The sequence below is a fragment of the Symphalangus syndactylus genome, chromosome 5 (genome assembly GCF_028878055.3).
Source record: "Symphalangus syndactylus isolate Jambi chromosome 5, NHGRI_mSymSyn1-v2.1_pri, whole genome shotgun sequence".
Taxonomy (NCBI): domain Eukaryota; kingdom Metazoa; phylum Chordata; class Mammalia; order Primates; family Hylobatidae; genus Symphalangus; species Symphalangus syndactylus.
Window position 1 is genome coordinate 68,347,702 of NC_072427.2, and position 22,675 is coordinate 68,370,376.

Consider the following 22,675-nt stretch of genomic DNA (forward strand, 5'->3'; position numbering starts at 1 on the left):
AAGTTTATTCCCATTTATTCTCTAGTCTATGTATTGTGCAGATGTATTTATGTTCTGCAAATCAGAAACTTAACTCTAAGCTTTTATAAAGTTTCATCAGAGAACAAAAACACTCGCAAAATATACAAGAGTGTACTTGAAGCTCAGTGGGATCTGAATGATAGTACTTTTTCCCTCTCACAGTGAGCCAGTTTTGTTTCAGAAGCTCAGTAGCCCTGAGGAAAACACGAGCTTCTAAAGTCAAAGAGAATAAACGTATTCTATTATTAATGGATAAAATTATAGAATTTCCAGAATTAGCTTTAAAGTATTCCTGTGGGGGTAGTGGTGAAGGTAGTGAAGATACATATGTAATGAGATCTGCCATGAATTGCTGATCATTGAAGGTAGATGATGAGTAACTATCTGTTCTATTGCTACATATGTTTGAAAATTTCCATCATAAAAAGATGTGTTTTTGGTCAGTTGCAGTGGCTCATGCCTGTAATCCCAAGCACTTTGAGAGACCAAGGTGGGCAGATTGCCTGAGGTCAGGAGATCGAGACCAGCCTGGGCAAGATGGTGAAACTCCATCTCTACTACAAATACAAAAAAATTGGCTAGACATGGTGGCACACACCTATAATCCCAGCTACCTGAGAGGCTAAGGCATGAGAATCACTTGAACCCAGGAGGCAGAGGCTGCAGTGAGTCGAGATCATGCCACTGCATTCCAGCCTGGGTGATAGAGCGAGACTCTGTCTCAAAAAAATAAATAAAAATTAATTAATTTTAAAAAAAGTTACCTGGTGTTGGTCTGATTTCTGGCAAGGGGATAGAGGATATAGCCAGCTGATACGCTATTTCTATTTATAAGCCTTTATTACTTTTTTTTTTTGAGACGGAGTCTCACTTTTGCCCAGGCTGGAGTGCAGTGGCGCAATCTCGGCTCACTGCAAGCTCCGCCTCCCAGGTTCACGCCATTCTCCTGCCTCAGCCTCCCGAGTAGCTGGGACTACAGGCGCCCGCCACCACACCCGGCTAATTTTTTGTATTTTTAGTAGAGGTGGGGTTTCACCATGTTAGCCAGGATGGTCTCGATCTCCTAACCTCGTGATCCGCCCACCTCGGCCTCCCAAAGTGCTAGGATTACAGGCGTGAGCCACTGCGTCCGGCCTGCCTTTATTACTTTTATGTTTTTTCAGATTTAACTTTGACATCATAATATAAATCACAAACTAAAGGAAAAGAGTATACTATTAAGGAAAATTTTCAGAATAGACTGTATGCTCTTCTTCTGTGCTTCCAAGGCCATCCTATGCCTATTCTTATAATAGCACCTTCCACACTTTGCTGCAATCACTTTTTTTTTTGAGACAAGTCTTACTCTATTGCCCAGGCTGGAGTGCAGTGGAGCAATCTCGGCTCACAGCAACCTCTGCCTCCCAGGTTCAAGCGATTCTCGTGCCTCAGCCACCTGAGTAGCTGAGATTACAGGCATGCACTCCCACACCCAGCTAATTTTTGTATTTTTTTAAGTAGAGACAGGATTTTGCCATGTTGGCCAGGCTGGTCTCAAACTCCTGACCTCAAGTGATCCACCCGCCTCGGCCTCCCAAAGTGCTGGGATTACAGGTGTGAGCCACCGCGCCCAGCCTGCAATCACTAATTTAATTGTCTGTCTCTACCATCACACTGTATGTTCTTCAAGGGTAGGGATCTTGTGCTAAATGCCTGGCACATCATAAGCATTCAATAAATATTTAGTGAACAGAGGAATAAAATTATGTCTGTGAAGTTCACAACACATAAAGCACATACTGATACCAAACATCATGCATTATGATTTTCAGAAGTTAATTAGGAAAAACTAACACTAACTTTGCCTCAACAGTAAAAGTTCATACTTTTTTGCACCCAAGAAAGATCCTCTAGATTTTAAGAATGATAAAATTACAGTAATGAAAATGAATAAACATGTATTAAACGAACTACTATTAAATCAGGTTTGAATGTATGAAAGTGTTCTATGCAGAATGTGATATAACAAAAGGCACCGTGGTGCTATATCAATGCCAAGAAGTCACCTCTCTGAGTCTTGCCAAGATTTTTCCTGTTCATAATCTTTCACTGCTTTCTCTGACTTGTCCTCTTTGTCTTCCCTCTTTCTTCCTCGTTTCTTTCGTTCTTCCTCTTCTGGGGGTTTGCTCCTGCATGCCATCAAACATTCCAAGACTCTTTGATGTTTCTCTGAGTTGTTGATATGGGCTCTGACAAGGGTTTCTAATTCATTCCACATGATACGGTATTGTTCATCTCTGCAGTAAAGATTTTGGAAATACTCTTTAAATAATATTGAAGTGTCACTTTCTAGTGGTAAAGTAAAAAGAAATAATGAAATGTGGACTTCCTCTTACTTGGTAGTTAATAGTGAAATTCTAAGCTATAATGTATCCATTTCTATGACTTTGTATTATTTCATCTCAAATATATAAACATGTCCTCAAATAGAATTTACACATGGAATAAGTTATCTTGAGAAACAATATGTATCAAGTAAATGTGATCTATAAAGAAAGAAAGAAAAAAAATCTACCTTTTAGGGCCCTTTCCTCTTGTACCAACTGTGGAAATAGGTAGAGGATCATTTTTTCTTTCCATATCAACTAAGTTGTATATTGTTTTTTGACAGTTTAACACATCTTCTTCTGTCAGAGATTCTTTCACAATAACACTGGCTAATGGAACTACCTGTTAGGTATTTTTTTAAAGAAAAAAGAAAATCTGTCTTGAAAAATAAATATCAAAACATCTAAGCAGAACTTGATTTTCGAAAGGATTTTAAAGATTATCATGGTGAAGGAATCTATAACTATCACTTCAATTTTTAATTATTAATTCTTTAACTTTAGCAAGCTCATATATTTCATTCTTTGCTTAAGAAATGGTATAAATTACAAATTTTCTAATTTATTTCTACAAAGAATATATAATCTATAAGAAAAGTTGAAGATACTTAACACTTACCGCTTGCATGTTAAAAATGGTGGTTTGTGAAATGATCATAGGCCAGTAACGGGTGTGTTTTTCTAACTGATCTTTTGCTCGTTCCAAAGGGACCTCAAGACTTCCATCGATTTTATATCTGGGGTCTAGAAAAGGAGTTAATCTGTTTTCCCTCATAAATTCACCAAAATCCTAATGATAACCAAATAAGATAAAATTAGAAACTATGTCTAATGTTTCAGTATGGATTACATGTACTAGTCTGTTTCCCTGATGTCTTGTCCTGTGATGTGCAACAAAACATTTTTTCTAACAGTATCCCTCAACTCCACTACTTTTTTATCCTTTCTGAACTTGAAACCTATCAGCCTTTATATGATGAAAATGAAGAAAGCCTCAAACATAAATGCATTCATGGTATGTTTTCCCTACCTTTTGTAAAAACCAAGAAACACTTTATTTTCCCTTCTGTAATTTAACTTTTCTATCACACACAGATAAAAGAGTCAGTTAATCACATTAGAAGACCCATTTTCTTATTTAAAAACTACCTTGAGGTTGGGCACGGTGGCTCACACCTGTAATCCCAACACTTTAGGAGGCCAAGACAGGTGGATCACTTGAGGTCAGGAGTTCGAGACCAGCCTGGCCAACATGGTGAAACCCCGTCTTTACTAGAAATACAAACATTAGCTAGGTGTGGTGGCAGGCGCCTATAATCTTAGCTACTCGGGAAGCTGAGGCAGGAGAATCGCTTGAACCCAGGGGGCGGAGGTTGCAGTGAGCCAAGATTGCACCACTGCACTCTAATCTGGGTAACAAGAGTGAAACTGTCTCAAAACAAACAAACAAACAAAAAAACTACCTTGACATAACATAAACATGTTAACAATAGTTATCTGTGAATGATGAAATTATAGGTAATTTACAGGTCTGGGTGTTTTTTAAAGATATCTATATTCTGTAAATTTTCTACAATAAATATTGATTTGGCTTCTCATTTAAATATTATGTTTTTTTAAAAAATCCTAATTAAAAAGTTACTTACAGTATATAACACTTTGTGGTTTACAAAGCATATTCATATATATAAATCACACTTAGTTTTTACAACCACCTCAAGAAGTAAATAGCTATGAAATACCAAATAGGAAAGAGAGGAGGGAGAATGAAAAATCAAGATTAGAACAGAATTTCTACCAAAATGGACATAAATTTCCTTTTATGTTCCTCCCAATAATACAAAAGTTTATGTTATTTCAAAGTAGCAGCAATCCAAATATTCCAGGTTTCTGTTTGCCATTTAAATTACTAGAAATTAAGTTTCACCTAAAATATTAGTTCAAATCAACTTATTATTTCCTACAATTCCAGCATGTCATTGCAATTCAGATACGTCTCAGTATATACTGAATATAAAATAAGATTAAACAATGATAAATAGAATTTTTGAGCAAATATTGCAGGAAATTCACCTAATTAAAACAATAATCAACTTCTTCCAATCTCTTTTTTTCCACAGATCTTAGCATTTAAAGACACTCGATAACTACTTGCTGAATGATGACAGATTGAAAACTTAACATTTATAGATATTAGAGTCTTACTGTAATCCGGTAGTCTGTAACTCTTCCTCCACATCCTTCACTAATTGAAGGTGGATCTTCTAGAATGGATCGAGAACTGCTAAGGACGTGCAAAAAAATCTCTCCTCCATGGCTACTAAGCATATGACTAATGACTTTAGAACCTGATTTTCGTGGCTGTTCCAATAAAACAGAACGACCTGTCAAAAACAAGATTACACTATCAGTAATGAAACTCAAATGGGCTCTCATTTATTTCCTTGAGATTTACGTCTAGATTTTTTATTTATTGATCCCCGTATTTTAACCAGCATTGCTAATTTAGAGTATCTACTCTTCCATGCCTAAAAATCTGAATTCTAGCCTTAACTTTATCTCAGTTACTCCGAGGTTACATAGTTATACAGTTTTCCACAACTACTATAGTGGTCTCTGGCATAATACGTTTGGCTATATGGTTCATTCAATTACATGTACATATTGAATTTTTCTCCTGGACCTCAAGAAGAAAAGTGAGACAACTGCTCCATAATCCTCAGGTTATTAATGCTACAGAACATTTGGGGAGAAGGCACAGTCTCAGTTCACTTACACAACAGTTCCTCATCCACACTGTAATCATAACTACTTTCTATTCTACGTGTCCAAATGTTAATCTGAATTTCACCTAGTCTGATAATCAAATTATGCTTAACTAACAATGACATAACCTTATGATAAAGACAGACTGACTCTTTAGATCACTAGTTCCAAAACCTGAGATGATCATAAAAATTACCAGAGAAGCTTTTAATTTGGAATCCAATAATTTAGACTTGTAAAAAAAATTCACACGATGAAACCACAGATATAAGGTCATAGGTAAGAATCACATGGTATAATATTAAAAACATAATATTTATTTATGATAAAGGTATCATGTTCAAATATAAGTAAGTCCACCTTTGCTTTGATTTAAAATACAATGGGCCAAGATAAATGGTCTATATTATTCTAGCTTCTATTTTATTTTTTAAATCTATTTTCTAATTATAGCTTCTAAAACAAATCAATTTAGATTCTGAAGGTCAAATTTTTTAAATAAAAATACTCACAATTTTATTAAATAAAACTTGCTTAGATGTAATAGCCTGAAAGCCAAACCTAAAGTGATCTTTTAAATGTTAGTAAAAACTGTTAAAGGATATTTCAAATTACATAAGTTTAAAACAGCTTTGGCAAATAAATGGCAAAGCTACAGTGATGAAAATAGCTTTCCAGAGTTCATACTCTGAATAATAATTTCACTCAAATAATAATTTAATAATAATATAAATAATTCAAATAATATAAATAATTTCAGTCAAAATCATTAAATAATTAAAGTTACCATTTAGAAGAAAATTAGTAAGGCAGGAGGAAGGTCTACTATTTACATCTACAGGTGAAATCCGATAAGCTCCAGTACAATAGTGTAATTCTGAAATAGAAGAAAACACTGATTTGAAAGAATATAAAGAAATATTCCCACAATTAGAAGAAAAAAAAAAAACTTGTTCACTGAGTTCATTGAGTCCTGAAACAATGAAAAACAAAAATGTAAAACGGAATAAATTGACCCCCAGATAATACCTTAAGAACCTTTTGATTTCGTCTTTTTCAGTTATTCTTAAATACCTACCAATGTTATTTGTCCTTGGTGTACACCACTTTAATGTTATTGTTTCTTTAAACGGGCCTTCTCGACTGCCGCCACCTAGGTGCGAATCACCTTTAAAAATATGTCAGAGACATTACACATTGTATACATGTATCAAAACATCACACTGTGTCCCATAAATATGTACAATTATGTTTTAATTTAAAAAATAATAAAAGTGGCCGGGTACAGTGGCTCACACCTGTAATCCCAGCACTTTGGGAGGCTGAGGCAGGTGGATCACGAGGTCAGGAGTTCAAGACCAGCCTGACCAAGATGGTGAAACCCCGTCCCTACTAAAACTACAAAAATGTGCCAGGCACAGTGGCAGGTGCCTGTAATCCCAGCTATTCGGGAGGCTGAGGCGGAATCGCTTGAACCCGGGAGGCAGAGGTTGCGGTGAGCTGAGATTGCGACACTGCACTCCAGCCTGGGCAACAGAGTGAGACTGTATCAAAAAAATAAATAAATAAAATAATAATAATAATAAAAGCAAAAAATAATAATACAGCAAACTGGGTATGGAGTAACGGGAACTCTGTACTGTCTTCACAATTTTTCTGTAAATCTGAAACTACTCTAAAATTAAAAGTTCACTTAAAAACAACAATGAAAAAAATGTCAGAGAAACACTAACATTATCAAGTAGATCACAAACTTCAAATTGTTTACCAAGATTTCCAAATGAGTTTAAACTCTCTAAGAGAAAATATCTCTGAGACAACATCTTTTTTATCAGGTCCCCTGGACAAATACCAAAGATATTATCTATGATTAAAATAAATAGTAATTTTCCTCCACATTCATCATTAATCAATCATTTAGGTCATTGCACTGAAAGTCAACAGCAAAAATTTAAAAAATTTCAAGCATCTACAACTGCTCTTCCCTGCCCACACTATTAAATGATAAAATGACATGGTTAAGTACTCAGAAAAAGCTTAAGGAATCTAAAATGCACAACCATACTGAACTCTAATAAGTTTAGTTAGAAGAAACACAAACCAAGGGATCTGGAAAGTAAATATGTAAGGAGATATTAATCTAATAATAACGAACAAATGTGCAACCATAAAGCTGATAAGGCTTTGAAGGAAAATCTACAGTGCTATGAGTGCCTATAGAGGGAGATTTGTTCTATTCCAAGACACCAGGAGAAGTTTCCTTGAGAAGTGAAGATTGGTCTGAGTTATAAGGGTATGAGTAGAAATTAACTAAAGAAATGGACCAGATGCAGTGCCTCACATCTAAAATCTCAGTACTTTGTGAGTCCTAAGTGGGAGGATTGCTAGGGGGTCAGGAAACTAGCCTGGGCAACATAGTGAGACCACGTCTCTATGGAAAAAATACAAAAATTAGCCAGGCTTCGTGGTATGCACCTGCAGTCCCAGCTACTCTGGAGGCTGAGATGGAAGGACTGCTTGTAGCCCAAGAGGTCGATGCTGCAGTGAGCTATGATCACACTACTGTACTCCAGTCTGAGCCACAAAGTGAGACTCTGTCTCAAATTAAAAAAAAAAAAAAAAAGAAAAAAAAAAAGAAGAAGAAATAGAGGAAAGACTATTCAGGCAAAAGAACAGTGGATACCAAGATACTGTGGCAGGAGGAAACATGAAAAATACTAGATCTGTGTGGCTGAAACAGAGATTAGTATGCTTTGAGATGAGAATAAAAAGGGGAAGGAGGCCAGACAATGAAGGGCCTTGTAAGACATTTAAACAGCTCTGTTGTTTCCTAAGGGCAACAGAAATGCACGGGCACAGGGCGGGTTTAAGGTCATGACAACACGGTCAAGATTAGCATTCTGAAAGTTACTGTAGCTAGAGGGTAAAGAGTAGATAGGGACAGGCCATTTAGGAGGCTACTGTGAGATAGTAGGTAAGAAAATAAAAGGCTGGATTAGGGAAATGTTATTGGTAGCTAAGATGGAGATTTTGATGTACGTGAGAAAAATTAGTAGACGAAATCAAGAAAATGTGATGATGGATTAGGTGTCTCAAAAACGATTCTGAGGGTTTCTGCCTTACATAAATGAATAGACAACAGGGCCATTCACTGAAAAAGGAAACAGACTAGTTCAGGTGGCAAAGCTCCTAAGTTGTTTTGGGCATGTTGAGGTGTAGGTGACTGAGAGACATCTAAGAGATACAATTAGGAAGTAGAATATAAAGATCTGGAATTTAGGGGCTGGGCGCGGTGACTCACACCTGTAATCCCAGCACTTTAGGAGGCTGAGGCAGGCAGATCACGAGATCAGGAGATCAAGACCATCCTGGCTAACGCGGTGAAACCCCGTCTCTACTAAAAATACAAAATATTAGCCAGGCATGGTGGTGGACACCTGTAGTCCCAACTACTCGGGAGGCTGAGGCAGGAAAATGACGTGAACCCAGGAGGCAGAGCTTGCAGTGAGCCAAGATCACGCCACTGTACTCCAGCCTGGGCGACAGAGCGAGATTCTGTCTCAAAAAAAAAAAAAGATCTGGAACTTAGGGAAGGTATCTGGGCTAAAGTATAAGCCTACTCACCAAGACCTAGCTACACTGTTACCACCTCAGTAAAACCTGCCTAACTCTTACTGGCACAACCACAGGCAGCCTCCTCCATGCTCCCACAGCGCTCTGTTCCTACTGTTAAAATAACTTTTGACACATAGTGTCCACATGTAATGCATATAACTACAGGCCAAGTCAACAACCATTATAAAGAACTATTTTGTGTTACCAAAGATATTTTTGACATTTTTTTTTTTTGAGACAGTTTTTTTTTTTTTTTTTTGAGATAAAGTCTTGCTCTGTCGCCAGGCTGGAGTGCAGTGGTGTGATCTCAGCTCACTACATCCTCTGCCTCCCGGGTTCAAGCGATTCCCCTGCCTCAGCGTCCCGAGTAGCTGGGACTACAGGCACGTGCCACCATGCCCAGCTAATTTTTTGTATTTTCTAGTAGAGACGGGGTTTCACCATGTTGGCCAGGATGATCTCATGACCTCGTGATCCACCTGCCTTAGCCTCCCAAAGTGCTGGGATTACAGGTGTAAGCCACTGCGCCTGGACCATTTTTGTAAGTTTTTAAAATAACATTTTAAAAATTGATATCACATCAAAGGTTCGTAGCAATTTCCATGTAATATATTTTCAAAAACAAGTTCTCTATATTCCTTTCATAAACATTTATATATCCCTGCATCATAATAGTTTCTTTCATGTTAGCAGCTCATTAGGTTAATTCCAAGATTCCTCAGACATGTAACAAATGTCACGAATGGCTCATGATTATGCTTCAGAAGATGCATACAACATAATCAAAGTCAACCATTTCTCTGGCAGCGTCAATTTACTAGAAAACATTCTAAAGAATTTAACCAAATGTCAAAGCTTAAAGGCTTTTAAAATGACCTTCAATGTCTTAAAATTTTCATTGTATTTTAGAATTGAATGGAATACTACAGCTCATCTAATCCAGCATCTTTAATTCATAAGCATGCAAACATACATCTAGAAACATATGGGACTTGCCAGTTGGTGGCAAAGCTTTAGCTAAAACTTATCTCCTAACTCCAGAGTCTTCTCCCCTAAACCAAGCCAATACAGCTGCAGAAATCAGTTTGGGAGATGAGATCTATGGATTGAAATAATTTTTAGAGGAAAAAAATTAATTTAAATTTCAAAATTTAATTTCTAGACCAAGTTGAAAGTCTGTCACTCTTTCGAGTTTGCTCCTATTCTTTTCCCTTCCTCAAGGTTGTTTGCCTGCAAATGAAACTGTAATGAGTTTGAGAAAGCCATGGTAATCTTTCTCAGTATTTGTTCTATTAGCCCAGTCTTTTCCGAAGTAAATTCCACAGGACACTAGTTCCATGGCCATTAATAGGTGATACTGACAGATAAGTTGGCACAGGGATGAACTAGTCAGTCTGGTTTGTACTGAAGAACTTCTCAAAGCTGTTATAGTAGTCCCCCGACTTTGCTGTGTCACTTTCCGTGGTTTCAGTACCTGTGGTCAACTGCAGCCCCAAGATACATACGTATTTTTTGAGATGGAGTCTCACCCTGTTGCCCAGGTTGGGGTGCAGTGGCACGATCTCAGCTCACTGCAACCTCCGCCTCCCAGGTTCAAGAGATTCTCCTGCTTAAGCCTCACAAGTAACTGGGACTACAGGTATGCGCCACCACACCCAGCTAATTTTTTAATTTTTAGCAGAGATGGGCCTTTGCCATGTTGGCCAAGCTTGTCTCGAACTCCTGACCTCAAGTGATCTGCCCACCTTGGCCTCCCAAAGTGTTAGGATTACAGGTGTGAGCCATCACGCCCAGCCTGCAGCCCAAAAATATTAAATACAAAATTCCAGAAATAAACAATTCATAAGTTTTACACTGCATGCTGTTCTGAGTAGCATGATGAAGTCTCACACTACACCACTCTGTCCTGCCTGGGACGTGAATCATTCCTTTGTCCAGCATATATATGCTATAAACACTACAAGTCCATTAGTAGCCTCCTTGGTTATCAGATCCACTGTTGAGGTATCATAGTGCTTGTGTTCAAGGTCCATAGTAGCCTAATGCTATGTCACAATACCTGTATCATTCATCTCAGTTTATCTCATCATGTAGGTATTTTATCATCTCACATCATCCCAAAAAGGATGAGTACAGTACAATAAGATAATTTGAGAAAGAGGGAGAGAGACCAAGAGACTACATTCATATAACTTTCATTATAATATATTGTTATAATTGTTCTATTTCATTTTTATTGTTATTGATCTCCTGCTTTGCCTAATTTATAAATTGAACTTTATCATAGGTATGTATGTATAGGAGAAAACAGTATATACAGTATAGGGTTCGAGACCATCTGAGATTTCAGGCATCCACTGGGGATCTTGGAATGTCTTCCCTGAGGATGTGGGGGCTACTGTAATATGCTTTCATATGTTAGATCATACATAATAATACTGTCAAATGTCTCTTACCACTTTTCAGGAAATCTACATGTGCATCTTTGTGATGAAGTAGCTCCACATCATAATTGGCAGATGTGTTAGCATGCTGTTCTTCCTTGAAGTAAAATTTCAAACATTTAAAAAAACTTGGTTTTGCTTTCAAAATAATAAAATTATTAATTTTCATTTTGCTTTTTGTTTAAAATGAGGTCCAATACATTCAATAATAATTAGCTAAAATAATGGGATAATCTATTTAAAGATGCAAGTTTTCCATGTAACATAAACTCCATTAAAAAACAACTCGAGCGGATCACGAGGTCAGGAGATCGAGACCACGGTGAAACCCCGTCTCTACTAAAAAATACAAAAAATTAGCCGGGCGCGGTGGCGGGCGCCTATAGTCCCAGCTACTCGGAGGCTGAGGCAGGAGAATGGCGTGAACTCGGGAGGCGGAGCTTGCAGTGAGCCGAGATTGCGCCACTGCACTCCAGCCCGGGCGACAGAGCGAGACTCTGTCTCAAAAAAAAAAAAAAAAAAAAAAAAAAAAAACAGGAAATATACAGGTAATAAAGTATTTAATGATTTTTTTACATTATGTCAGAATTAACAAAGATGACTAACTCAGAAATTTTGAATTTTTTTTTTACTCCAAATGCAGTCTTGCCAATATTTTTAATATACAAATATAATGTAATTGAAATAATTTACATAAATTTCAAGCAAAATCATTGTTAAAAAGAGGAAATAGCATCTTTAAATACCTACAGTGAATTAGCAAATATCAATTATATAAAATACGAACTAATAAACAAGTTTAGTAACTTGTTTTCAGTAATAGGAAATAGGAATTTCAACATTATCTATTTACCAAAAAACACAAAGATTGAAGAGTCACACCAGTAGCACACAAATATGATCAAAATTAACAGGCAAGCTATCAGAGTATTTTTCTTATAACACATGACATTAATATTAAAGTGTACCTATTATGTTATTTACTTCTGCATCCAAAAGATTCTACAGGGTAAGCCTAAAATTTGTAGTGAAAAACCGGCCAATGGCATTAAGAAATTAATAATGAAAAGATTATATTTCTCATGCAATTTATTGTTCATAATATAGTGGCAGAAAATAGAAACTGGAATGTAAGAAAAATTTGAATTTTGACATACAGTGGCTACTTTATATTTGTAAACATAATCAATACAATTAAATTCCATTCCACTCAGTAAAAACTCATTTGAAGCTTACTATGGGCCAGGCACTAAAACAACTTAATGATAATGTTAATATAATGTGCTAGTGCTAAAACAACTTAGTGCTAGCCCTAAAACAACTTAATGATAATGTTAATATAATGAAAATGAACAGGTAGCAATAGATTCCTTAAAAAATCCACCAGTAAAATCACAGGGCTCACATCTATGGTCTTTCAGTTAGAGAGTAATAAACTAATTTAAAACCATGAGCTATTTTCCCCTAGTTAGACCTATTAGCTATAAACACCTTTATACCGGGTGGGCAACAACAAAAACATAGAGAATAAAAGATCCACTAGAATACACAAAGTAAGCAAAATCTAATAACACAGCTGTCAGGAAAAGAATCACAGAATAATAATTTAAAATAGAAATTATATTTTGATGAAAACAATGAGAGCATTTTTTTGTTTCAAGAGAGCTCACATAACATGTTCTTATTAGAAAACAAAAATATAGCATTTTATTCTGTGATCCTTTCTGGTTGCTTTTCAGTATTTACTGACCTGGTCAAAGACATTGAATGTGGGCTAGCAAAACAGAAAATACGATATGGGGAGAAAAGGTAAAGGTTCAATTAAAATAAATAATACATGTCCAACAATTATTTATTTATTTATTTATTTTATATTGAGATGGGATTGTACTATGTTGACCAGACTGGTCTCTAACTCCTGGCCTCAAGTGATCCTCCCATCTCAGCCTCCCAAAGTGCTGGGATTACAGGCATGAGCTACCACGTCTGGCCTCAAATATTTAAAAAGCAAAGCAGCACTTTCAAAATAGCGGGAAAAAGAACTGCCTACCTTCATTGGAATATTTGTAATAGTAGTTGAAGCCAAGTCAAAATGTTGCTGTACTAAAATATTCAATTTGGTAGCAAGATGCCGTCCTGCACGAACACTGTGAACTTCACTGGTTAAAACTGGGGACAACTACAGAAAAATATGCAAGAAAAATAATCCACAAAATATTAATTCATTATAACCTACTGCTAAATATTTCAGTATAAATCCATTAAAATTAAGTATTTTTAACATTTTAGAAGTTGGAAAAAAAGGATCCATAAGTTAACCATGACAATTATTTTAGCAATACACTTTCATGCATTCATTCACTCCCCACATACGTATTAATCAGTTTGCTAGATACCAGAAACTATGAGTATATAGAACACAGCAGTGAACAGACATAATCCCTGTCCCCCTGAAATTTAGAGTGAAATATTTAAATATATTTCTTTACAATTTTTACGTCTTTTTATCTACATGCAAAATGGATTTGAAGTACACTGCAGAAAAAATAATTTATTTTGTTGAGAGGACAAAACCCTGCAGATAAAACTAAAAGACAGAATGTGGAAATCACCACAAAAATTTCATTCTGTCACCAATAAATAAGGCAGCTAGAAGTAGTGTACAACAAGATAACACAAAATCTTACTCATTTCAGGGCAATAATATTAATTACAAATAAATTTTCATTATCATAAAATAAAACTAACATTGCCACATTATCAAAAGAGGCAGAAAAAAGTTAATAAGAAAGAGGCTTACACTGGAAACCACTTAAAAACACAATGATAGCAATAATGACTAAAAATACCACTTAACTACAAAAATTCATGGACTAAGGTAATACTCACGATGTTTATATTAAATAATGCAAAATGAAAAACCGGGACATATATCTATATTTCTAAACATAAATTACTGATAGAGAATATTATGATGTGGATCCATTTAACAATCAACAGGATCATCTATTCCTTTAAAATTATTCAAAGTTATTTAAAAAGTAAAACCAAGGTTGGAAAATAAGATTTTTCCCTCTGAATGTGTAAAATTAATTTTTTATTGGAATATATTTTTTGTTAAAGAGTGTATTGCTTTTCTAATAAGGAAAAAGATTTTTACAGAACGTAATCACTAAAGTAAATAAAATTTTAAGAACAATACAAACTATGTATGGTTTGTAACACATTTTGATAAAATAAACAAACATGAAGAGGCAGGCAGAATAGAAAACACTTTAAAATCCACAATTATACCATAAAGAACCAACCTAGATGTCTTGACATAGAGGTTTACTTTGAAAACTCAAAATATTTTCTTGGCAGAAAATATTGGCAGTGGATCATTTTAACGATAACCCTTCTCAGTATTTATTCTTATTAACCACAATGGCCTTTCCTTTCATTATTTCAACACTCACCTCTTTTTTAGAACGATCAGATACAAGGCTGTCTTCACCAACTGGGTAGGTATGGATCAAGACCAACTCACATTTTTGAATCTGCATGAGACTTAAAGAGAAATTTTTGACTTAAAATATAAGAATACATAGTATGTAAAGAATTCAAGCAGGTAAACTATTAAAACCTTAACATATTAAAACAGCATATCGCTACAATCAGATATTACTGTTAACCCAAAAGCTAAATATTAGAAAGGCAGTACATGTAATTGCTATACCTGTATGAACACTTAATGAGTATACAAATTTAATTTAAATGCAAAAAATAATAATTGTGTCTCAAGGATAAAGAGAAAACTCTTATAATTAAGTATAATTTTCAATAACTGCAACAGCGAAAATGAATATATTGTGTATTAATTTCCCTTATACTAATATTTCTTAAGGATAAAATCAGGCAATACTAACCGTTACTTATAATTAGTTATTTCCAAGTTATAGGATTGGTAATCCTAAAAATTTCCCCCAACTTTTTAATTTTGAAATTTCCAGACCCACAGGAAAGTTGAAAGAAAAGTACTATTCAATGAACAACCGTATGTCCTTTACCTAGTCACTGTTAGCTATATTTGCTTTCTCTATATACTATACCTAAGTAGATGTACACTTTTTAATTAAACCATTTGAGAGTAAGTTGCAGGGGGCTTGATGTGTAGTCCTAAACACTTCAGCCTGCTTCTCCTAGTGAGAACAATCCTACTCATAACAATAATACCATGACCACACCTAAGAAAACTAATAATCACTCTAAAAAAGTCCACATTGCAATAGTTCCAAGCATGGCTTTACTAGCCGTGATACAATCACAAATATACATATTGGTCTCTGCTCATGCTTCCTGGCACAGAGCTCCTAAAATCCTTGTAACTTCCTAAATGACAGGGGTGCTAGGAGCATCTTTTGCTCTAATATTTGGTTTCTGACCCCAGTTCTTGACACATAGTTCTTAAGTTCATTGGAATTTCCTGGGCGACAGGAGCATCTTTTCTTCTACTGAAGCAACTTTAGTGGGATCCTGGACAGCTCCGCAATGGAGTCTGGTCACCAGAAAGAACAAGCCATGATTAGAAGCGCAGCAGCATTCAGCCCCACTCTGCTATCCTCCAGAGAGGGGAGAGAAGCTAGATACTGAGTTAATAATCAATCACACTACATGAAGCCTCCATAAAAATCCCTAAAGTATGGGGCTCAGAGAGCTTCTAGGTTGGTAAACTCATCCATGTGCTGGGAGGGTGGTACACCTCAACTCCACAGGGACAGAACCTGACGCACTTGGGATCCTTCCAACCTCATCCTCTTCATGTGGCTATTCATCTGTATCCTTTACAATAAATCAGAAAACTGAAGTGTTTCCCTGAGTTCTATAAGCCCATCAGAACAAAGTATTGAACATGAGGAGGGGGTTGTGGAAACACCTAATTTGTAGCCAAGTCAGACGAAAGTGTGGGGAACCACTAGTCGAGATTTGTGTCTAAGTGAGGTACAGCCTTGTGGAACTGAGTCTGCAATAACTAATCTGTGGGGTCTGTATTAACTCCAAGGATTGTCATAATTGAATTGTAGGACACACAGTTGGTATCTACAGAGTTGGAGAATTGGCGCGGAAGAAAAACCCACACATTTGATCAAAAGTACTAGTGTGAGTATGGAGGAAAAAAACTGTTTTCCTTTTCGGAAACAGAAAAAGTTTTTTTAAAAAGTCACACAATGCAACTACTTGTTATGTTTAGATGTGGTACATACTGAATAACACCACTAACAACTTGCATATTTAACAATTTTTAAAAAATTTAAATTTAAATTAAATTTATTTTTTTTTTGAGACATGGTCTTGCTCTGTCGCCCAGGCTGGAGTGTAGTGGCACAGCCTTGGTTCAATGCAACCTCCACCTCCCAGGCTCAAGCAATTTTCCTGCCTCAGCTGCCTGAGTAGCTGGGACTACAGGCACATGCCACCAGGCCTGGCTAATTTTTATATTTTTTGTAGAGACAGGGTTTTGCCATGTTGCTCAGGCTTGTCTTGAACTCCTGAGCTCAGGTTATCTCTCCACTTCAGCCCCGCAAAGTGCTGGGATAACAGGCATAAGCCACTACACCCAGCACATTTTACAAATTCGAAACACAACTATGAGAAAAAACCATCAAAACAAATACACATTATAAATTTATGTATTATTTTATCCTTTCGATCACCTTTCTTGTGGGAGAAAAGTAAATTAAAGTGAAAGGGAAAATGAAAAAAAAAGTTTCTGATCAAACATACATTTTTTGACTAATTTGTTGAGTCAGTAGAGAATTCAGGGAAACGCTACCAGTCACTTTTAAGTTATTGGAAATAATTATAACATATATCTATCCACGTGAACATATTTACTTCATTTATGAATTATACTCACTGATCTGAATTTGCAGCAAGCTTGTTATGTTCATGAATCGTTTCCTGGACACAGTCTTCAAGCATTCGCACATGACTATCACTATGGCATAAAAAAGATATAGCAAATTTAAAGGAATAAACAGTAAGAGAAAAAGTTCAGAACACGCTTCTGCTGTATTATGGTGTTATAGACATTCAAAGTTACTTCACTAAGGACTATCTTTAGTGTCCTCAGTCATACCACTAAACAACTAGCTGAAAAACCAGTGAGAAAAAATGTTAAATTTACCTACATGATGGCAATCTAAACAGTTTTCAATGAGATAAGTCTTTATTTTAGAATGGAACACAGCCTCAATATTAAAAGGCAAAAAAAAAAAAAGAAAAGAAAAAAATCAGAAAGGCCACTTGTAGTATGCTTAAACATAAACATGTAAACATGCTGTCTCTAGTATTCTGAAAAACTACAACAGGATTTTAAAATTCCCACAGTGAAAGAATTGCTATAATCAACACCTCACCTTTTTGCATTAGTAATACAGATTATTCGTCCTCTATTTCCAACACGTTCTGCATTCTCCATGAGTAGAGTACGAGCCTCATGTTGGTATTCGGTAATTTTGCAGAGAGTTTCCACTGCTGCAACAAGACCATGCAGAATACTGCAGCACTCTGGATCTGCCCGAGGATTAGGAGGCCCAACAGCAGCTAATGCTGCCATTAGCTAAGTAAAAGGACAAACAATTATGTTGACAAAAGTATGTGCAATTCAGATAAAAATCTCACAAGAAAGAAAACTACACACCAATGTATCTTACATATACGGACATGAACATTCTTAAGAAAATAGTAGCAAACCAAATCCAGTAACACACAAAGAATTATACACCATGAACAAGTGGGACTTATTCTAGGAATGCAAAGTTTATTTAATATGCAAATATCAATTATTACAATACATCATATATCAATAAAATAAAAATCACATACATCTCAATAAACACAGAAACAGCACTTGACAAGATCCAAAACCTTTTCATAATTAAAAAAATTAGCAACAGAAGGGAACTTCCTCAAGAAGATAAAGGATACCTATGAAAAACCTACTGATAACATCATACTTAATGGTGAAAGATTGGATGAATTCTCCCTACTCATCAGTAACAAAGATGTTTACTCTCATCACTTCCATTCAACACTGTACTGGAAGTTCTAGCCAAGGCAATAGGAAAGAAAAAGAAATAAAAGAAATCCATGCCAAGCCCAGTGGCTCATGCCTGTAATCCCAGTACTTTGGGAAGCCAAGGCAGGACAATTGCTTGAGGCCAAGAGTTCAAGATTAGGCTGGGCAACAAGGCAAAACACCGTTTCTGTAAAAAGAAAAAAAAAAACTAAAAAATCAGCTAGGTGGGGTGGTGTACACCCACCCATAGTCCTAGCTACTTAGAAGGCTGAGGCAGAAGGATCGCTTGAGCCCAGGAGTTCAGCCACTGAACTCTGGCCTAGGTGATGAAGAGAGACAAAAAAGACAGAAAGGAAGAAAGGAAGGAAGGAAAGAAGGAAGAAAGGAAGGAAGGAAAGAAGGAAGAAAGGAAGGAAGGAAGGAGAGAGAAAGAAAGGAAGAAAGAAGGAAAACGGGAAGGAAGGAAGAGAGAGAGAGAGAACGAACAGAATCCAGATTGGAAAGAAAGAGGTAAAACTATTTCTATGTTGCAGATGACATGATCCTGAATTTATGAAATCCCAAGGTATCCACTAAAAAACTATTATAACTAATATACAAGTTCAGCAAACCTGTAGTATACAAGATTAATACACAAAAATCAATTGTATTTCTATACACTTATAATAATCTGAAGACTAAATTTTTTTAAAATCCCACTTAAAACAGCATCAAAAACAAAATACTTAGAAATAAATTTAACAAGAACTATAAAACTTATACTCTGAAAACAACAAAACATTGTTGAAAGAAATTAAAGATCTAAAAAATGAAAAACATACCATGCTCATGGATTGGAAGAGTTAATATTGTTAAGATGGCCATATTATCCAAACTGACCTACAGTGTCAACATAATCCCCAACTTCTTTGTAGTAATTGATAAGGTGATTCTAAAATTCATATGGAATTGCAAGGGACCCAGACTGGCCAAAACAATCTTCAAAAAGAACAAGGTAAGAAGAGTCACACTTCCTATTTTTAAAACTTACTACAAAACAATGGTAATCAAGATAGTCTGGTACTGGCACAGGACAGACATAGAGACATAAAGGTTTAACATAGGGAAAAGGTGTGACATGGATAACCAAAGCCAAACATTAAATATAGACAAGATTATACATAATTTATACAAAATGTACATTCTTTTACATATTCTTGAACACCAGTGATTTGCTATATAGTTGCTTTCACAACTGGAGTTTCCCCCTCCATTCAAAATTTAAAAGCAATGAATGGGATATCATGTACCTTCACCTTGGGAAAGCAAAAGTAGTAATAATTCCTTTATGACTAGCATACCTATTCATCAAATGCACACTTTTACTGCACTGCAGAGGTGCAGTCAGTAGGTACAAATCTACACAGATTTGTACTTATTTTTATTCATATATTACTAGAAAGCCTTCACACTTCTTTCACAGTACCTCTTGAAAAAGGTAAACACTTCTTTCACAGTATTTAAAAAAGAGTACAGTGGAAACGTATGGAATTCTTAAAATTGTTTTTTCAGGTAATAGTATATTAAGAACATTCTGGAATGATATTAGTGCAAAGCCAAGCCAATCAAAGCCTACTGAGTGAACTACCTCAAAAGAATGAAAGGTTAGCTTTGTTCACATATAATACTAATCACAAACATTTTAAGATCAACAGTATGATAAAACACATTTTCTTTAAAAGCGTTCTATTTAAAACTAACCTCAGAGAAAAATAAAATAAAATAAAATTTTAAAAAAAGACGAAGAAGACAGGCACAGTGGCTCATGCCTGTAATCCCAGCCCTTTGGGAGGCCGAGGCAGGCAGATCACTTGAGGTTAGGAGATCAAGACCATCCTAGCTAACACAGTGAAACCCCATCTCTACGAAAAATACAAAAAATTAGCCGGGCATGGTGGCTCACACCTGTAGTCCCAGCTACTTGGGAGACTGAGACAAGAAAATCACTTGAACCCGGGAGGCGGAGGTTGCAGTGAGCCAAGATTGTGCCACTGCACTCCAGCCTGGGCAACAGAGTGAGACTCCGTCTCGAAATAAATAAATAAATAAAAGAAAAAGAAAAACAAACAAAAAATAATAAAAACACCTTGGATGGGATTGTTACCACTGCATAGCACCCGTTAACAAAAAAAAATGTTGGCATTAAATAATTCAAATAATGTATTCAATTATTTCACTAAAGCCTTGTTTCTCATGTTGTTCACATTCATCAGGGAAGGACCTCGTAGACTGAAGTCTTCTATCCAACTAAATAATGGCAAAGAACATAAGCTACTAGTAACTCAGTATCTTCAGACAAATAATGTTAAAACATAAACCTAACTGGTTGAGCATGAGTTGATTTCTGCTTCCTCCACTAAAATCGAAGTAAAACATTTTACTTACTAAAAAACATAAACCAGGGCTGTGCGTGGTGGCTCCCAGCACTTTGGGTGGCCGAGGCGGGTGGATCACCTGAGGTCAGGAGTTCAAGACCAGCCTGGCCAACATGGTGAAACCTCATCTGTACTAAAAATACAAAAATTAGCCGGGCGTAGTGGCAGGCACCTGTAATTCCAGCTACTTGGGAAGCTGAGGCAGGAGAATTGCTTGAACCTGGGAGGTGGAGGTTGCAGTGAGCCGAGATCGCGCCACTGCACTCCAGCCTGGGCAACAAGAGCAAAACTCAGTCTTAAAACAAAACAAAACAAAACAAAACAAAACACATAAACCAAAAAAGAAAGCACAAACCCACAAGCGTGAAGTGAGTGGAAGAGACAACAACGAACAAGATAGACATCAACAAGAATATATAAAAATGGATGAAGGAGTGGTGATGAACTTAAAAAGACTGAATACGCAGAAATCTAAGTGCCCGTGGAAGGTAAAAGGCAAAATAATATACCCTGCAGAATCCAGGAGAAGTTCAAGAACTGGAGGCACCAATTATCAAACACAGCGGGGTAAGGCAAGATACTAAAAATGTCAATAGCTTGAAGTCAGTTTAAGGAACAACTTGACTCCCAGATCTTACTTACACCCTACCTGTGTAAGTGACTACGTCTCCCCTACCCCACAAGATACAGAATCACATTCCTCGGAAGAACTGAAACTGAAAGGTATCAAACATGGATACAAAAAGCACATAAGAGAGTAAAGGTAAGATACTAAATCACTACTGCGCAATAGAACTTACTGTGATGACGGAAATGTTCTCTATCTGTGCTGTCCAATACAGTAGCCACTATCTATGTGAGACTTACTGTGCATCTGAAATATGGCTAATGCTACAGAGGAAATGGTATAACTTATCCTCTCCCGTCTCCCAGAGAGCTGACAACCAAGTTGTCATACAGATAAAAGAGTAGAAGAACAGTCCCAGAGAAACCATCTGTCAACTCCAATATTTGGAGGTTCCCCAGTGCAAACAATCGGCTAAAACTACAATGAAGTATAGTCAGCAATACCTACTCCATAACGTGTAGATTTTCTAATCTGCCATTTAGTGCCTTGCTTTTAAATAAGACTGTCTAGCTAACTACCAGCAGGCATTTAAGAAATGCCTTAACATAAAAAAAGAACTGTGAGAACACAGAAGGCACAAAAGAAAACATCAAATAAACTAATGTTAATACCTGCAGGTAAAATTACACCCATAAAACAAGAAAAGGATATGACGAAAACAGACATAAGTAGAGTATAAGTCAAAGTTCTTGGAAATTAAAAGTACAATCAAATAAAGAGTTCTATACAAGGGTTAAAAGAGTCAAAAAAGCAGAATGACTGACAATGAAAGGATCATTGAGAAAAACAGTAAGGAATTTAATGCAGGAGGTCTAACATCCTAGGACTGGATATTCCTGAAAGACACAGAACACAGAGACAAGAACATTCTCAATGAAACAATGCAGGGAAATTTCCCTGTACTGGAAAATATGAAGCCTAGCACAACGGATGAGAACAGATCAACACCAAGGCACACCACTGAGATTCTAACAGCTTTCAGTGCAAAATTATGAAGAAAAATGGTGTTAGGCTTCTCAGCATTGGAGGCTATAAAACATATAATTTTGTGGAGTATATAATGCCCTCAAAATTTTGAGGAAAAAGTTATTTCCAATACGTAATTTCTACACCCAAAGTATCAGCAAAGGGCAAGGTAAACTACAGGCATCCCAGAGGTTATGTTCTACCAAAACAAAAGATTACACAAAGAAAAAGAGAGGAAAAAAAATGGGATCTGAAAAATAGGGAGAGAAGGATGATAGGAGTGCAGTGGGCCTAGAAAGCAGCCAGTCCAAACTGGAGCAGAAGACTGTGCTCCAAGAAGTTCCTCAGGGGACAAAATCAAACTGCTGAATTATCTAATACACTTATGATCAAAA

General features: G+C 36.2%; 1 protein-coding gene across 8 annotated transcripts in view; it reads right to left on the bottom strand.

Annotated features, from left to right (window-relative positions):
• Positions 1 to 22,675, bottom strand: part of INTS13 (integrator complex subunit 13) — a 33,965-nt gene that overhangs the window by 6,441 nt on the left and 4,849 nt on the right. For 2 of the 8 annotated variants that reach the window (XM_063639190.1, XM_055280307.2), the window contains exons 4-14: positions 17,611 to 17,813; positions 17,109 to 17,189; positions 14,671 to 14,761; positions 13,263 to 13,391; positions 11,225 to 11,309; positions 6,232 to 6,321; positions 5,941 to 6,030; positions 4,593 to 4,771; positions 3,007 to 3,177; positions 2,576 to 2,730; positions 2,067 to 2,297 (exon numbers count right to left, since the gene is read on the bottom strand). In XM_063639190.1, the coding sequence (XP_063495260.1) occupies positions 2,067 to 2,297; positions 2,576 to 2,730; positions 3,007 to 3,177; positions 4,593 to 4,771; positions 5,941 to 6,030; positions 6,232 to 6,321; positions 11,225 to 11,309; positions 13,263 to 13,391; positions 14,671 to 14,761; positions 17,109 to 17,189; positions 17,611 to 17,813 (1,505 nt within the window). Of the gene's footprint in view, positions 1 to 2,066; positions 2,298 to 2,575; positions 2,731 to 3,006; positions 3,178 to 4,592; positions 4,772 to 5,940; positions 6,049 to 6,231; positions 6,322 to 11,224; positions 11,310 to 13,262; positions 13,392 to 14,670; positions 14,762 to 17,108; positions 17,190 to 17,610; positions 17,814 to 22,675 lie in introns of all 8 variants that reach the window. The other 6 variants (XM_055280306.2, XM_063639188.1, XM_063639191.1 and 3 more) reach the window with 4 other exon arrangements.